Consider the following 18,174-nt stretch of genomic DNA (forward strand, 5'->3'; position numbering starts at 1 on the left):
CTGTATGTTGCTCTCTCATTGGCTGTAGGTCATCGCCAACGTTTTTTTTTCAGTCAAAACACATTTCACACGGCATGATCTTGAATCGCCGACAGGTCCGGATATTTAGCATGCCAAAGTATACAGTATTGTCTAAATATTAAAGGGGACAGAGAATGAAAAACCATTTTTACCTTGTCTTTGTTGAATCCCTCCACTTTAAAATAATTGGCTACATTTTTTGAGTGGCAGCAAAGTCAGCCAATCAGTAATGAGATTGCAAGTTAAGCCAGTAGGGGGAGCCAAATAGGTGCAAAACCACTTGTTTAAAATCCCCCACCCTAATAGAGCTATCTGAGAGAGGTTTTTAGGAAGCTTCTAAGGCATTACAGAACCAAACAATTTTTTTTTGTCTACATGTCACATCACAGAACAAGGATAAATACCCCGTTCAATCATTCTATGTCACCTTTAAACTTTTTGCTTTCACATTAAAGACAAAAAATTCACTTTTATGCATTCGGCAGATGCTTCTATCCACGGCTAACAATCGTATCTAGTACGTATCTCCCTTAAGATCGAACCCATGACCCTTAACGCTGCTAGGGCAATGCTTTACCAGTTGAACTACAAGAACAATGAAGTCTTACTGTAACTAACTTACTGTTACTAACAGGTGATAGTGCCTTCCTAAACACAGAAATAAAATACAGTAAAATGTAACAATGCTATTGCTTTTCTTGTCATTTCTCACATCTGTTCAGTCTAGTTTAACATGATTCACTTTCACAAGGTCAGTACAAGAGGGAGCAGCTGGGGTGGTACAGAGTTTAAAGAGGTGGGACTGGGGGGCAGTTAAATGCTGAGAGAGCGAACGGGCGAAAGAGAGCGCAAAGATCAGTATCAGCAGCTGGAAAATTGCCTGTGTGTGTGTTTGTGTCAGCTCATCTCTGTGATGATGTATAGCAGTTATCCTGTAGCTCTGACTACTGTGTAAGCACTTTCAGGAGCCAACCGCGCGCACACACACAAAGGAAGGCTTGCAACACACTTCTACCTTTTATCAATAAAGCAGAAAGTAATAAAGGTGACATTTTGTGAGTCCAACACTTAAAAGCAAAGCCCATACTGGACTTCTGATTGAAAATAAGCTTTAAATTTGATAAGAATTCACAGGAGGAACACACAAATTGTGCTTAGCAAGTATAGAGAAAAAATCTCACTTTTAACCAGTTGCCTACTACCTTGCATATTACTAGCATATTGGCTGTTTATAAGTACATATAAGGCACATATTATTGCCTCCTTCTGCATGACCATATTCAACATCCCTTAATCCAACCACATACCTACACCTAACCAATACAACAACTACCTTACTATGCATTAATAGGCAGCACATTAAAAGGACACTCCACTTTTTTTGAAAATATGCTCATTTTCCAGCTCCCCTGGAGTTAAAAATTAAATTTTTTCGTTTTGGAATCCATTCAGCCGATCTCCGGGTTTGGCGCTAGCACTTTTAGCATAGCTTAGCATAATCCATTGAATCTGATTAGACCATTAGCATCACGCTCAAAAATAACCAAAGAGTTTCAATATTTTTCCTATTTAAAACTTGACTCTTCTGTAGTTACATCGTGTACTAAAACAGACGGAAAATTAAAAGTTGTGATTTTCTAGGCAGATATGGTTAGGAACTATACTCTCATTCTGGCGTAATAATCAAGGACTTTAATTTATACTTTATAGCAACTCCTCACTAGTCAAGAACGTTGAAATGAACAGTAAATAATAAAAAAATTTACAGTGTAGGAAGCGCCAAATGTTTGACAACCAAAACGATTGGGCCAAAAACAGTAAAACAAGCATTTTCTGTGTTTTGCAAAAAGGAAAAATAAAAAAAACGTACCATACAATAATGTTTTTGTTGATGCGATCAAATAGCAGCCAACATAAAAGGATGCAGTAAACATGTTGGCAGCATGCAAACATTTAAAGGTGCAGTGTGTAATTTTTAAAATGATCTCTTGACAGAAATGCAAAATAATATACAAAACTATATTATCAGAGGTGTATGAAGACCTTTCATAATGAACTGTTATCTTTTTATTACCTTGGAATGAGATATTATCTACATAGTGAGGGTCCCCTTACATGGAAGTCGCCATTTTGTGCATACATGTTTCTACAGAAGCCCTTAACGGACAAATGTTTTACTAAGTTTTCTCCGAAGATGACATGTTTGTCCGGTGCCAGCTACCGTAGCTTCTCTATGCAAAAGCAAGGGGTGAGCAGTGAACTGAGCCATTTATTTCAATTCACAACCTCACCACTAGATGCCGCTAAAATTTACACACTGCACCTTTAAAAGTGTCCGAGAAATACTATCTTCGGCCGAATAGTTTAGGTTGCCTGTGGATCCCTATTGTTCATCTTCCATTTTAAAGAATGGGTTAAGTTTACAAATATTTTTTGGGGCCATTTTATCTTTACACATGCAAGCATTTTTCCCCTCTTCAGTCATCAGACAGAATCCTTCAATCAGATCTGTGAATGTACAGCCGCTTAGACAGATTGTGTCTGATATCTTTGGATTATGGATAAATATCATCATCATCTGAACAAAAGACTGAATGAAATCTGACAGCTGAGAGTGATCATCATTTATCATAATTAACTTTTACTCCTTTTTTCCCAGAATGGACAATTTTACAAGAAGCCAACGGATGAAATGAACTACAGTATGATGGTTTTCAGCTGTCAGGTCTGATCCGAGCTGAAGTCTGACGCATCTCTCTATAATCTTCTCAGTGATCTGATTAGAAGTTTCATGTGTTACGTAAAATGTTAAAACATTGAACAATCTGGTTGTTGCTGATGATTGATTTGCCAATATCATGCAATGCATAGACTTATTTTATTTTATATAACACCACATCCAAACACCAACCTCTACATGAAAGCTTGTGGCTTGTGGCATGTTCAGAGTTAAATAGCAACATTATTTACATTCATTCACGTTTAACCTACAATTACAAAGCCAAGTGTCCCCAAAGGACAGTTTTGTTAGATTTGCTATTTAAGTATAGTTGAGAAAATGCACACACAAGCCCAGTGCGTCTCATATTTCTAGATCATCTTCCCACATCTCTAGGTTTTTTTTAGAGACTTACAATAAATACACACCTGCTTGAGGGGAAGGAAACCGTCTGTGCTAATTCATATTAATAATGGATGACTATTTATACTGTAACCTCCAGCTCGGAGGAGCAAAGCACAACTGATAACACATACCAGCTAAAAACCAACCAAACACACACACACACACACACACACACACACACACAACAATGGTTCAAACTCTGATGTCTGGCACTAAATGTTTTACACAAACAGCATTACAAAAAATCATCTAGTCCAGTTTGTGAACTCTCTGAAAAGTCATGGAGGTTAAAATCATTAAAAAAGTTTTCCAGTTACAATCAGCCTGTAAAATATTTCATCAGCTAGAAACTGAGGACCCGATTCATCAAAAGCTCTGTGTGTATGTACTTCAAAGTCAAAAAAGCGTGTCGGACTGTAAACAGCTTAATTTAAGCGCTTGGGTCCTTTAGGATCATATGCATTCACACAAGGGATCTGTCAGAAATCCGATGTGACACCTGTTTTCATAAAGGCACAAATCAAGCCATAAATCTCCTAAACTGAGCTCACAATAAAGCTTATATTGACTTCAATCTCCTCAAGCACATTTTGGAAATTATTAAAATGCTTTTTTATCATCTGGCCGAATTAACTTTCAATTCCGATGACAAACCAGCTCATGTTCTTTAATGGTCCATTGAACTTCTCTAAACCAGAGAAAGAAAGAAAAAATCCCAGGGAAAGAGATCAATTAGGAGAAAGAGAGTGTAGAAGTTTTTCCAGAATTTCCAAATGGCTTTCCAAATAAACAAGAGGAATGGGAGGTATTGGATCTCATTTTTACAGAAACTATCATTCTGTTCATCTTTTTCTTTTGTGTTCTCTCTATATTGATTTTCCAAACACACCTTGTGTCTCACATTGGTCAGGCAAACAGGGACATCACTTCAGGCTGCTCAAACAAACCGAGCACCACAGAGCCTCATGTGTTTACACGATTTGTTGACTCCAAATAAGACTTCGGCAGAAGAGAATATTACACACTTTCTTTCGTAGCCAGTCGTAAAATACACATGGCTGCTTTTTTGGCAAATGTAGTGTGACAATGTGAAGACTGACCTGCATTGGGGGAAGCTCAACCTTGAATTCCGACCAACCAACAGAATCAAATGTGTAAACAGTTCTGACAAAGTAAATTAAATCTCTCACACAACGTCCTAACCAGGTGCGACATGACAATACCACAAGTGATAAAAACATATACATATCTGCTCTCCTACACATATCTGACCCTGACCTCTTTAATGACACCACTGCTTATTATGTGTCACCAACCCAACAGAATGAGTGAGTGAGTGAGTAAGTGAGTGAGTAAGTGAGTGAAGGAGTGAGTGAGTAAGGGGTGAGTGAGTGAGTGAGTGAGTGAGTGAGTGAGTGAGTGAGTGAGTGAGGAGTGAGTGAGTGGAGTGAGTGGAGTGAGTGGAGTGAGTGAAGGAGTGAGTGAGTGAGTGGAGTGAGTGAAGGAGTGAGTAAATGAGTGAAGGAGTGAGTGAGTGGAGTGAGTGAAGGAGTGAGTGAGTGAGTGAAGGAGTGAGTGAGTGAAGGAGTGAGTGAGTGAGTGAGTGAGTGAAGGAGTGAGTGAGTGAATGAGTGAAAGAATGAGTGAGTGGAAGTGTAAGTGAAGGAGTGAGTGAGTGGAGTGAGTAAATGAGTGAATGAGTGAGTGAGTGGAGTGAGTGAGTGAAGGAGTGAGTGAGTGAGTGAGTGAGCGAAGTGAGTGAAGGAGTGAGTGAAGGAGTGAGTGAGTGAGTGAGTGAGTGAGTGAGTGAAGGAGTGAGTGAAGGAGTGAGTGAAGGAGTGAGTGAGTGAGTGAGTGAGTGAGTGAGTGAGTGGAGTGCGTGAAGGAGTGAGTGAGTGAGTGAGTGAGTTGGTGGGTGAGTGAGTGAGTGAGTGAGTAAAGTGAGTGAAGAAGTGAGTGAAGGAGTGAGTGAGTGGAGTGAGTGAGTGAGTGATGTGAGTGAAGGAGTGAGTGAGTGAGTGAAGGAGTGAGTGAAGGAGTGAGTGAAGGAGTGAGTGAGTGAGTGAGTGGAGTGCGTGAAGGAGTGAGTGAGTGAGTGAGTGAGTGAGTGAGTGAGTGAGTGAGTGAGTTGGTGGGTGAGTGAGTGAGTGAGTGAGTAAAGTGAGTGAAGAAGTGAGTGAAGGAGTGAGTGAGTGGAGTGAGTAAGTGAGTGATGTGAGTTAAGGAGTGAGTGAGTGAGTGGAGTGAGTGAAGCAGTGGGTGAAGCAGTGAGTGAAGCAGGGAGTGAGTAAAACAGTGAGTGAGAAAGGGGTGAGTGAGTGGAGTGAGGGAAGCAGTGAGTGAGTGAAGCAGTCAGTGAGTAAAAAAGTTAGTGAGTAAAGGAGTGAGTGAGTGAAGGAGTGAGTAAGTGAAGGAGTGAGTGGGTGAAGGAGTGAGTGAGTGAGTGAGTGAGTGAGTGAAGGAGTGAGTGAGTGAGTGAGTGAGTGAGTGAGTGAGTGAGTGAGTGAGTGAGTGAGTGAGAGAGAAAAGGGTTAGTGAGTGAGTAAGTAAAGGAGTGAGTGAGGGAGTGAGTGGAGTAAGTAAAGGAGTGAGTGAGTGAGTGAGTGAGTGAGTGAAGGAGTGAGTGAAGGAGTGAGTGAAGGAGTGAGTGAAGGAGTGAGTGAAGGAGTGAGTGAGTAAAATAGTGAGTGAAGGAGTGAGTGAGTGAAAGTGTGAGTGAAGGAGTGAGTGAGTGAGTGAGTGAGTGAATGAATGAAGGGACAAAGCAAGAAAGGGAGAAAAACTGTATTGGAAACAGCTGAGCTGGAGTCTTCACGGTTAAGCTGTTTGGAGTGCTGTAGATAGCAAGGGCAGCACATGGTTTATCTCTCGGCGTGTGTATGATGCTGATATGATTTTAAGAGGGGAAGTGAGTGAAGACACATCTTGTTGTGGAGTCACAGTTGGACACTGTCAGCCAGCAGTAGAAGTGATTACCTACAGTCCTTCAGAATGAAACATTCAGAGGAGTCACAGGCTTATGGGATATATCCTGCAGCGCCTATCTGACCTGTCAATCAACACTTCTCTCTCTCTCTCTCTCTCTCTCTCTCTCTCTCTCTCTCTCTCTCTCTCGTTTCATCTCTACCTCCTCTCGATTGCAGCTTCCATTTCACAGAATGCAGATTTTTGGGATTTACATATATTCTGTTACTCCAAACTCTCTTTCTTTTTCCTGAACATGGCTCTAAATTATGCAGCAGTGAGTGGAGAAAGTGTTCATCATCAGTGCCAAAATTAATTCCTCTTCTCTGCTGACAAAGAGTCACATGTGTTGAGGTTTGGAATTAATCTCAGGTGAGAGGAAAATACCAGCTCATAATCTTGAAATATTAGCATATCAGCAATATGAATCCTTTTAAACACAGATTCACCTGCATATAAAAAATAAGTATTTTTTAACAAATCATAGATATAGACCATTTTTGTCTCTACAGCAAAACAGAATGTTCACATGCATGACATAACAGAGACTTGTAGTCTGTGTACATAAAATGCAGTCAAAAAGTCCACATTGACCATCTGGGATTTAGAATCTCATATAAACCCAGAAAAAGTTTTAAGAAAGTTAATTAGTTAAAACAAAGAAGCTTTGCATTAAATGAATAAGGCAGACTTGAGACAAAATTTGTGACTAAATATGTTAATACATTAGACAACAAGCAAGAAATCACTGCCTGTCGTAGGACACTGTGACAACATGAATCTTTAGATTTTGAACAAACCTATTGAATCAACTCCGGTTCATGCTGTCATGTTAATAAATTCTGGAATCTGACTTCTTTGCCACAATTTGATAACATCTGATCTTAATCTGATGTAGAGCTGCATAACGATTAATCGCGATTAATGGTTTGCAGAATAAAAGTTTTTGTTTACATCATATAGGTTTGTGTACTGTGTATAATAATCATGTATATATAAATACACACACCCACTAGGAGTGCACCGATAAATGCCGACATGCAATAATAATACGTGGCCGATAACTATTCTTAATCGCAAAGCTGATAATATTCACAGCTATTTCATGTACTACGGCTTTTGATCAGTAAGTCCTTATCGATCTGAAATCACTGTTAGTTTGAGTCGTTTATAACATGCATTTGAAAAAGCAACGTACACACATACATGTATATATATTTAGGAAAAAGTTTATTTATGTGTGTGTATTTATATATACAAAATAGTTATCTACAGTGCACACACATATATTATGCAAAAAAAAAAATTATTTTGTATGCGATTATCCTTTTGACAGCCCTATTTTTACCAACGGACCTTTGGAATCGGATGTTTTAACACAAACATCACCATATCACTAAGAACTCAATTTCTAACTGAAATCTGACATCTGCAGATGCCCACATACAAACAAACAGACACAGAGAGGAAGACACCACAAAACCAGTTCACCACCATGGATAGGAACACACAAACTCTCTCTTTAGCACCATGGACAGAGATACAAATAATTTTCAGCACCATGGACAGAGGCGCACACACTTTTTCAGCACCATGGACAGAGACAAAAAATTTCAGCACCATGGACAGAGACACACACTTTCTTCGGCGCCATGGACAGTGATCATATATTTCAGCACTGCTTCTCTACAAAATAAACTTGAGCCAATGTGGTTATACGAAAGAGCACCCAGACTATCCTTGACTACTGCACCCAGCCTGAGGCCTGCTGATTAAACCCAGATTTTTGATCTAATGAAGCCAAGATCAAATCTGTCTTAAGGCGAGGACTTCAGACCAGCTCTGGCTCTTCTAAAAGGCATGATGCTTTACAGTGACAATGTTGACACCTGAAAATGTTAAATTAGCCTGGAAGAGATGCAATATAACACTAGACGTTAAGCATCACACCCTACAGAAGACGGAAAGCCCTACAGGAGTGTATAAGGCCAAGCTTGTATAGTTACAGAACAGAAAACTCACCTTAACATGATTGTATTCGTTCTTGCTGCCATCAGCACTGACCGGTTTATTTTCAGAGCGTGGCTTCAGGACCTGCCGCAATGGGCTGGAGACAGGCAGACCTGTTACGCTGATACCATCTGAAATCACACGGCAACATACATTAACACACACACACACACACACACACACACACACACACACACACACACACACACACACACACACACACACACACACACACACACACACACACACACACACACACACAGAGAAAGTCAGAGATAAAGGAAGACAGAAGTTAGATGGGAAATATATGACTTATATGTAGAGAGGAAAGCAATATTTCTCATATTCAGAGCATGTGTGACCACACTCAACTTTTTCCTCTCAGTCCTATTTTTCTCTTCATCCACCTCTCTATCCCCTGACACATCTGTCCAGCATTTAATGCTCAATATGAAAATAAAAATCCATAACGTGACAGTCTGAAAAATTATGAGGTGGAAAAACGTTGCAATAAATAAAGAGATAAAGTGTCCCGCAGTGGCTCTCTGGAAAACAGTTTTATCATTACAGCACATAAACTCACAAAGACTCAAATTCTTTCAAGCGAGTAATGTCCTAGCTATTTTTAGTAACAGTTATGTCATACGACCAATGATACCACTATCAAAACAAACTTTTTAACGTTCTAAGCGCATGGTCTAAAGCCCACAACGCACGGTCTAAACGGGCGTGTCCGAACTCACTTTTGCTTATTTAATGACGGGAAATATAGTTTAAGGCCTAAAAGGGTTGTTCCTATTTTCGTAATGGGAGTGTTTTGGGCATAACATGCAATAAACCAAGAAGAGTCTTAGCTCTCATCCCCTTTAAATGCCTAATACCTATTTAGAAAGCGGAATTTGGAGACTGAAAAACTAAGTGGAGGAAGAAGACGACCACCAGTTTAAGATTAATGTTAAAAAATTTTTTGTTTTTATTTGTATTGAAATTGTTATTTTTTGGATTAAAACCTTTAAAAGCCATTTTCTTGAGTCATGGAAGTAAAATAACAGGCTTTATTTACTGTAAATGTATTAATATCCTAAATAATCATTGTAATCCCATAAAATAATTTGCAAGAAAAGCTTTGTACTCTAAAAATACAAACAAGAGATAAAGAATTTACAAACATGCGGAGAGCCGTTTCAGCACTCGGACAGCACCATGTTTTTTTTTAAAGCATTACTTAAAAATGTTTCTCATCTCATCATATCCACAGGTACAGAGTCATCATATACAATACATCCGTGGGGTAGCATTTACAAAAAAAATAAAAACAGATGCATTTGTTTAAAGCAAAGCATTTATTTACTTACCAGGCTACAGGTAAACCTGCTCTTTACGCCTTTTAACGTCCGTCTCATAATCGATCCTCATTTATGTCTAAGGGACTCAATAATAATCTTTTATATTTGAATGCTTTAATTTTTCATATTTAAAAGCGTTTTTGTGCGGCTGCGCATCCATGTGTGTGATAAGCAAAATCCACGTTATCTGCAGTTTATAGGCGCATATTTCGTATACGCTCTTTAAATAACAAAAACACTATTGCGCCATAGACTTTTGTAGTTTTAGAGCAGGTTTTAGTTGGTCAATGGCGTAGTCTATTTTAGTTGCCTCAAAATAGCAACGCGCCAACAATGCGCCTGAACACACCTCGTTTTCAGACCAGAACGCCCATTGGGTGCAAAATTGGGCGCAAATGCATTTGCTATTTAAACATCGTGGCACTAAACATGAATATGATCATTGCACCGGGTTAAAACTAGCAAAAGACACTTGCGTCGTGCATTCCCCTGGGTGTATGAAAGAGCCCTAATTGTCCCGCAGCTGAAACAGTCTGCAAGAACATAAAAACAAATCTCAGGAACACATCAGCAGATGTCAACGTCAGATACAGACTCCTTTAAGCAGGTGGTTGTGTGATGTAATGTTTACTATGATTTATTTGCCTTAAACATTTTCAGTCTACTTCTCAAAACTTCCTTTGACAAAAAAAAAATCAGTCTCTTTTAAGTCATTCCAAAACAAATACTTAAACATCAAAATGTATACTGAATATCACCAAAGGTTAAAAATATAAAGAAATAATTGGCTTCAATACTAGAGATGTCATTTCTATCTTGACATTTCTTATTAATGTGAAGACATCAAGGCTGTATTTTCCAATAAAATGCACAGCCACACAAAGCCATTGCTCTAATTGGAGGTGTTTCTATAGCACTGACATTTCTGGGTTTAAATCGCTTTGACTCTGTCTGAGAGAGAATAATGAGGGTAAATTGCAGCGTTTGCCATGCACAGGTTTTTCGCAGACGTGCCAATGCACTCATGAAATCTGACATTCAGGAAAAGAGGAAGAGAGGCCAGGTGAAAATGTGCATGTATGGAGAAAACACTGAAATTATGGAAAAAGAAGGATCCTGTTGAAAGCAAAGCCAATAGCACCTGATTTTCACTGCGCTTTTCACGCCTGCTTTTTGAAATTCTGCTGATAAAACCCCCTGCGGTTCGAGATAATCAGTAATTCTGTTTTGTGACCTTGTTGGTACAAAAAACACATCAGGATGGATCTGGTCACATCTGTTTGTTTAAACCGCTGTGGGTTCTGAAATAGACGGTGAGGGAGTTTAAACGCTCAAGGGATATCAACTTACAGTCGTCATTATGAGTCCCAGGGCCTCTGAAATGACATCACTCCCCTTCAAGGGTGTCTGATGCGATATGGCGTAATGTCTCCTATTAACTTTATAAGACGCCCGGACAAAGGGTCAGAAGAGGGGGCGGAACCAATATAGTGATGTGATTGGAGGAGGGCGGAGCTTAAGCAGGAACAAGTTCAGAGGACAATGAAATGGGGAGGAGCTGAGAGAATTAAATGAGTTAAGTGCTGCTAAAATGTGACATGACATCAGATAAGGGCGGGGATAAGACAATGACATGCAATCAGGAAAATAGAAGGGGGTGGAGCTAAAGCTGGACTACGTAAAAAGCACCTCCCAATCTTGTCTTGAATCTTTTTTTTTTCATACACTACATTTCAACCATTCAGGTCAGGTCAGACAATATTAGCCTAATTGCAGATGAGAGAAAATCATTTATTTTCTCACTTAAGTGAAGCAGCGAAGCGCAGCAGGATTTGGCACATGAAACACGCACCCAATCGCGGCACCCACCGACAACCAGATGTTACCCGACGGGCTAGTGAGTTCATCCCTTTGCAAGAAAGGTAAATGTTTACCTCCAGCAGACTCCAAGCTGGGTAAAGTCATCCCCACCCCTCTGTGGGCCGCGCGGTTTAACGGAGTCCGTCTTTCATTATGCTGTTCTTGTCCTGACATTTTAACATTCAGGCACTAATGTGTTTAGTCTGACTGTCTGGCCCGCCCGCTCCGATGCAGACACAGATTTATAAAGGACGGCTGAATAAAGTAAATGCATGCGCTGCGATGTATTAAAAAACTCACATACAGCCTGAACCCAACGCACCCGGCCCCCACCCTCCTTTCTGAGAGACACGCAAGACGTTGCATCACAGTGATGACATCACCACCATTAGAGACTGAGTTATGATGTCTGTAGAGACCGACACTGAGAGAGAGAGATAGATGTAAAGAGATAGGGGTAAAGTGAAAGAGAAAAATCTTAGAAAGAAAGACACAGGTAAAGAGATAGAGAGATAAAGGTAAGAGAAAGAGACTGAGGTATAGAGAAAGACAGAGATCAAGATACAGAGGTAAAGACAAAGAGATGTAAGTAAAGGAAGAGCTAAAGAGAAATACAAGATAAGAAAAGGCAAACAAAGGTCATTAAAAGGTAAATATAAAAATGATATTAATATTGTCATAAACACGTTCATGTCATAGCCACCCCCCCCAACCCAACACCCCCAGCCACCACCTTTTCTAAAAAAAAACACCCAGGACATTGCATCAAAGTGATGACATCACCAGCATCAGAGAGAGAGAGAGAGAAAAAATGGAAAGGAATTGCCAATTTTCTTTAGTCATGTCACTGTGCTGCCATGTTTGCATCTTAGAAGATCTGTCATATCCTGGGCATGCACAAAGTCCCTCTGCCAGCGATGACGTCATTCTATAACGGTTGACGATTGGTTCTCTTCAGTGGAAGGTGGGACTACAGCAGCCATATTGACCGGTGTGATCTCAAAGCAATACCAGTGACGCATCTTGTTAATATTAAATATCTTTGGAATGGCATATTAGGGTCATTAAAAAGTAAATATTAAAATGTATAAATTAAGAGTTTGGTTCCAAAACACAATAAATCCATTTTGACTAATTTCGGTAAAAATGTGTTTTTTATACCAAGAAAGTGACAAGATGAAAACCACTAGTTTTTGTTACAAACTTTCCAATCGCATATTTAGGTCATAATAACATTAATAATTCAAATCCATAATTAGATTTTTAAAGATTTATTATAAAAACTGATTATTTTCTCGGCAAAATGCAATAAATCCATGACAATTTTTTTTTTGAATGCTATAAATCGATTGAATCAATATATAAATGTGCATTCATCTTTACCATGTTATATTTATTTAGTTGACCAGCGATATATACTGATTTAAAAAATAAACATTAAAGGAATAGTCCATTTTCTTAAAAGAAAAATCCAGCCAATCTCACCACCATGTCATCCAAAATGTTGATGTCTTTCTTTGTTCAGTCGAGAAGAAATTATGTTTTTTGAGGAAAACATTGCAGGATTTTTCTCATTTTAATGGACTTTAATAGAGCCCAACATTTAATACTTAACTCAACACATAACAGTTTTTTTCAACGGAGTTTCAAAGGACTATAAACGATCCCAAACGAGGCATAAGGGTCTTATCTAGCGAAACGATTGTCGTTTTTGACAAAAAATAAATAAAAATATGCTCTTTTAAACCACAACTTTTCGTCTAGGTCCGGTCCAGCGGACCTAACATAAATGCGTAGTGACGTAGGGAGGTCACGTGTTACATATATAAAACACACATTTGCAGACCATTGTAAACAATAAACTGACACAAAGACATTAATTAATATCAGTTGACATACAACAACGTAGGAACGGTCCTCTTTCTCAACACTTGTAAACACTGGGGCGGAGTTTCGCGTTCGTCCTCTGTGACCTCTTGACGTCATGACGTATTGCGTGAGGTCACGCTGACGCTTTCAGGACGGGATCTAGACGAGAAGTTGTGCTTTAAAAGTGTATATTTGTTATTTTTATTGTCAAAAATGACAATCGTTTTGCTGGATAAGACCCTTATGCCTCGTTTGGGATTGTTTATAGTCTTTTGAAACTCAGTTGAAAAAAACTGTTAAGTGTTGAGTTAAGTATTAAATGTTGGGCTCTATTAAAGTCCATTAAAATGAGAAAAATCCTCAAAAAACATAATTTCTTCTCGACTGAACAAAGAAAGAAATCAACATTTTGGATGACATGGTGGGGAGTAAATTATCTGGATTTTTCTTTTAAGAAAATGGAATATTCCTTTAATGGCATTAATCAAAACACTTACTTCGTCATATTAAGAACACTGACATTGCTGCAGTCAGCCTTGGGACGTCGTCGCTGAACTTTTTTGACAGCGATCAGTGGTAAAATGTTTTGGTCCTGCTTGATTTTCATTGACTTGAGTAAAATAATGGAAAGTTTTTCATTAGATCCTCTGGGGTCAATGTGATGGTGTAGTGTGAGAACAAGCAACAGCCGGCACTTTTCCTTCGCCCGAGTGCCTCTCATAGAAATTATTAGATTTTAATGGCATACGTTTTTCCCTGCCACAAAAAAACACCACAGGTTTATAAATGCCATTAAAAGTATTATTTTGATTGTGTTTTTTGTTGATCAAAAAGTACAAAGGTCAGATGAGGAAAACTAGGATTCTGTGTGTATTCAAAGCACCGCCCTTATTGTTTGCAATGCGTGGAATGGTGCGCTGTGATTTGTTCAGTGATTTTATTGCATTCTGCAGAAAAGGAGGACTGGCGTTTGTCGCGGATTGGAAAAAAGGGAGAAAAGATGGCAGAATAACGCGGCAGATATCAGATTTTGCGTAAAATAAAGAATTGACTTTTTAATACTTACCTGATATATAACTGATTTTGGCGCTAATGATAAAAAAGTTTTGCAACCAAACTCTTCAAATATTGTAAATATTAATATTTTAATATTGTCATAAATATGTTAATGTCATATTCCCCACCCCCAATAAATCTTGTTTCGCTTAAAGATAGTGATGCTTACTGTATGTGATGAGGTCATAAATAGCCTTTGTTGTGTTTTGTATTTGTTTGGTTTATTGTTTGTATACATTATTATTTGTTTACAGTTTCCTTTTTTTTGCTTTTTAAATAACTTTGGTTACTTTTTCAGGTCTAAGGTAGGGGTGGGCAATAAATCGTCTTTGATTCTCATGCGTATCTCATCAGTAAAGCCGGTTTTGTGATTAGTAGTAAATCGGCATCACCTGCTTTTAGATGGAGCTGCATTTGAGACATATTTCAGCATGAAGTTAAAGTAATTGCGTTTATAATCGTGGACAAATCGCCTCTGATAATGTATGTGTAGTAAAGGCTCTGTGTAGTAAATGCCGCTCCATCTAAAAGCAGGTGATGCCGATTAACTACTAATCACGAAACTGGCTTTTCTGATGAGATGCGCATAAGAATCGCAGGCGATTTATGGCCCACCAATAGTTTAAGGTGCACATTATATTAAAGAAAGGACACCAAAAATTTATATTTTATTTTAATTAAAGTTTGGTTGATTTCATCCTCTTACTTTTTGTTTTCTGGGTGCATGACTGCAGCACGATTCCTGGGGTGACGTTAAAAGGGATGCACAGCCTTCCTATTCCCATTTTATGCTTTCCTAAAGGATTATGGGTAGTATATTCCTAGTCCATCTAATATGAATGAGCAGGGGGATCATTGTTTCATCGTAATATTATTTTGGAAATATGTTGCGGTTATTATTTTTGTATTTGATTTGAGGATAATATTGATGTTAAAATGTATTTTGAACTTAATTGTTAAATGTAATTTTAGTTGTGTATTTATGTATATGATTTCCATTTCCCCTATGTGTGTATATTGGTTTGACCCTTAGTTATTGAAAGGGTTCATTCTTAATTGCTTGATCAGTTTTGCTGAGGTCTCTCCGTGAGGAGGATCACAGCTTGTGTCTTTATTTCCCTGTTAAGAATTTTTTTAACATTTTGGGAGACATAAAAAAGCTACAAGCAGTGTGTCCTGCTTTTTCTCTGGTCACACTGTATAAAAAGATATTATTTTTCATTTGATCTGACAGACTTCACAAGATATAGCCTTTAAATAGTGAGAAAGACAGTGTGTTTTGTTTCAAAACATACCAATCAATCTTTTCAATTTTCTGTATGGTAAAACCTGATATGATAATGTCTGCGTGATGAGCTCAAACCGGATAAATATTCCCACAAAATATTTCATTGTACCCCCCCAAAAAAAAACAGGTATACCTGTACCAAACCTCCAAAGAATACAGAAAAGAAATAGTGGAGAATACAGAAAATACGCATCAATCATAAGGAATGGTTTACAACACCAGAAGGATGCTAAAAACATATTTCATTTTTTCCTAGAAATATAATTTATCACGGGCACAGCTCGTATGATTCCAAAAGTTATTTCCTGCCAATCATGTATCGCTCATTATGACATCATAAAGGGTGATAAGGGGACCAATCAGAAACATTGTGAGTCTTTTAAATGCACATAATCTTTTATCTTTTCTTAAATGGTTACAATCAAGGAGGACGAGAAAAACAATGGCGCCTATTCTTATATGCATGTCATTAACATGTTAAAATTTGCATTAAATAACAGCAATAACGTATTAGCACCTGCGATAACATCAGCAATGTTTACGATTCACTGCCCTCTACATGCAGCAGTAATAGGAAGGGATTTAAGCTGTCTTATCTGCCTAATTCAGAGAAATTAATATTTCAACAATAATTAAAACATTTAGTGGCCTCTGAGGAGAAACACAGCGAGGAAAGAGAACGGAAAGCTGCTGTTCATCTCCCACCTGTTTGTAATTCAAGCAGAAACGCAGGCACAACTTCTCTTCATGCTGTCTGCTCTCCCTGTGTTTTATTAATATCAACATGTACACACAAAAAGAAAGAGAGAAACTAGAGGAATACTTCACTCTCAATAGACTTCAATAAAGTATTAAACATTTCTTATACTAAAAATACCTTCAAATCCAAATGAGACAAGTGTTGATAAAGCTTAGATCGCATGGTTTTATAAGAAATCTCATAGTCTTGGTTTGAGACACGGCTGAGAGCTCATTTGAAAGTCGTGAGATTATCAAGGTATTTTCTCAGAATACACCTCTGAAACGCAACTTAAGATTTAAAATGAAGTTCACAAAGCTTTGGATTCAGAACACACTAAAGGCAATGCATAAAAGGCCCAAAGCTTTACTTCAGAATAAAGAAAAATCAGTAATCTGTTTTTGTGTGTATGGAAAAGAAAGCAAAGCTTTCTTTTTTTCATTTTTTAGCCAATAGTTTTTTTGCTGAACGTCTCATGAAGAAAACGAAAAACTGGTTTCATCACATTACTTATTGTAAATAAGTAAATAATTACAGAATTAAATTTTCTTTCAAGACCCGGTGTGTGCCAGAGATATATCAACTGAGGTTACACAAGAAAACAACCAGGAATCAAACTAAATAAAGAAATAAAGAGGCAAAAAGGCCACAGTGATACAGTAGGTAGAGTAAAATACAGATTCATGTTTCTCTCATAAATGTAAACCAAGATGTGTCTGTGTGCTATTAAGGTATAAATGTCATTTCATATCACCTTCTCCGCATCTACCATAACAGTGCAAAGTGAATACCGGCTTTCTGTCTATCAGAGAGCAATCCAACTCTTCCTCAGTGCAATGGCTTTGGAAATGTGCTTTAGGAAACCAAGCTCATATTGAATATGGCGAAGCTGAACAGATCTGATCAATGATGTTTCTGTGTGCCTGCGTGTGTGCAGTGTGGATTCTCACCGTCATTAAGGTCGTGCAGAAGGTTCTCCTGACCGGAAAAGTCCAGTTTGGCCTGTATCCTCACGGGAATGGTGACAGATTGACCTGATTTTAGAGGCAGGTGGGACAGGGCATCCTGGAGGTCCCAGGTTATAAACTCGCCAAACAGCTTTTCTGAAATCCAAAAGAAGAAAAGGTTTGTTTGCACCGAGACCTTTAGATGAGATATTCAGTTCTGTTCTTTAAGTAAACATCTCAATCAAACACACCAGCTTAACCCTCATAAGCCCCCATTTTCCTGTATACGTTCAGTGGCGGAACTAGAATTTGTTTAATGGGGTGGCCAGGGGGTGGCCAAAGCTACTTTAGGGGGTCCATAGACCATAAAAGAAAATGACGTGTAACCATGTATCAAGAAAGCATAAATGAATCTTTTGATCGCATTAGATGTAAACATAATAAGGGTGAATTTTAAATCTACTGTATTTCTTACATCTGATTTACTGTCTGTTAAAGGGATTCAGCCAAAAATGAAAATTCTGTCATCATTTACTCACCCTCATGTTGTTCTAAACCAAAATCAGCAGAGTAATCCAAGTCTCTTTGCGCAGTGATTGAAAAATAAAGAGTTTGCGATGCGACCACAGGGAGGATTAATATTCATAATGTTTGTTTTTAACAATGTGCTGCGCTGTCGCACGTCGAAAATAAACATAGCGATTAAGTGAAAGTAGCGCATTAAATTTGGGGTGGCACACGGGGTGGCCAGTGACATGTCAAGGGTGTCCAGTGCCACCCTGGACACCCCTCTGACTCCGCCACTGTATACGTTAGAGGGGGTAAAAATGACCCCAGAAATTAAAAGAGTGATTACAAAAAATATATACATTTTTAATGATACAAATAATATATCTTTTTTTTTTGTTTACTTCCCATCTATACATTAATGCTGTGTTTTGGGAGATATA

General features: G+C 38.3%; 1 protein-coding gene across 2 annotated transcripts in view; it reads right to left on the minus strand.

Annotated features, from left to right (window-relative positions):
• trappc9 (trafficking protein particle complex subunit 9) overlaps positions 1-18,174 on the minus strand; it is a 278,660-nt gene that overhangs the window by 147,526 nt on the left and 112,960 nt on the right. For both annotated transcript variants that reach the window (XM_073812647.1, XM_073812646.1), the window contains 2 exons: positions 17,228-17,380; positions 8,132-8,250 (listed from right to left, as the gene is read on the minus strand). In XM_073812647.1, coding sequence (XP_073668748.1) covers positions 8,132-8,250; positions 17,228-17,380 — 272 coding nt within the window. The remainder of the gene's footprint in view (positions 1-8,131; positions 8,251-17,227; positions 17,381-18,174) is intronic.

This window comes from Paramisgurnus dabryanus, chromosome 19 (genome assembly GCF_030506205.2).
Source record: "Paramisgurnus dabryanus chromosome 19, PD_genome_1.1, whole genome shotgun sequence".
NCBI lineage: Eukaryota > Metazoa > Chordata > Actinopteri > Cypriniformes > Cobitidae > Paramisgurnus > Paramisgurnus dabryanus.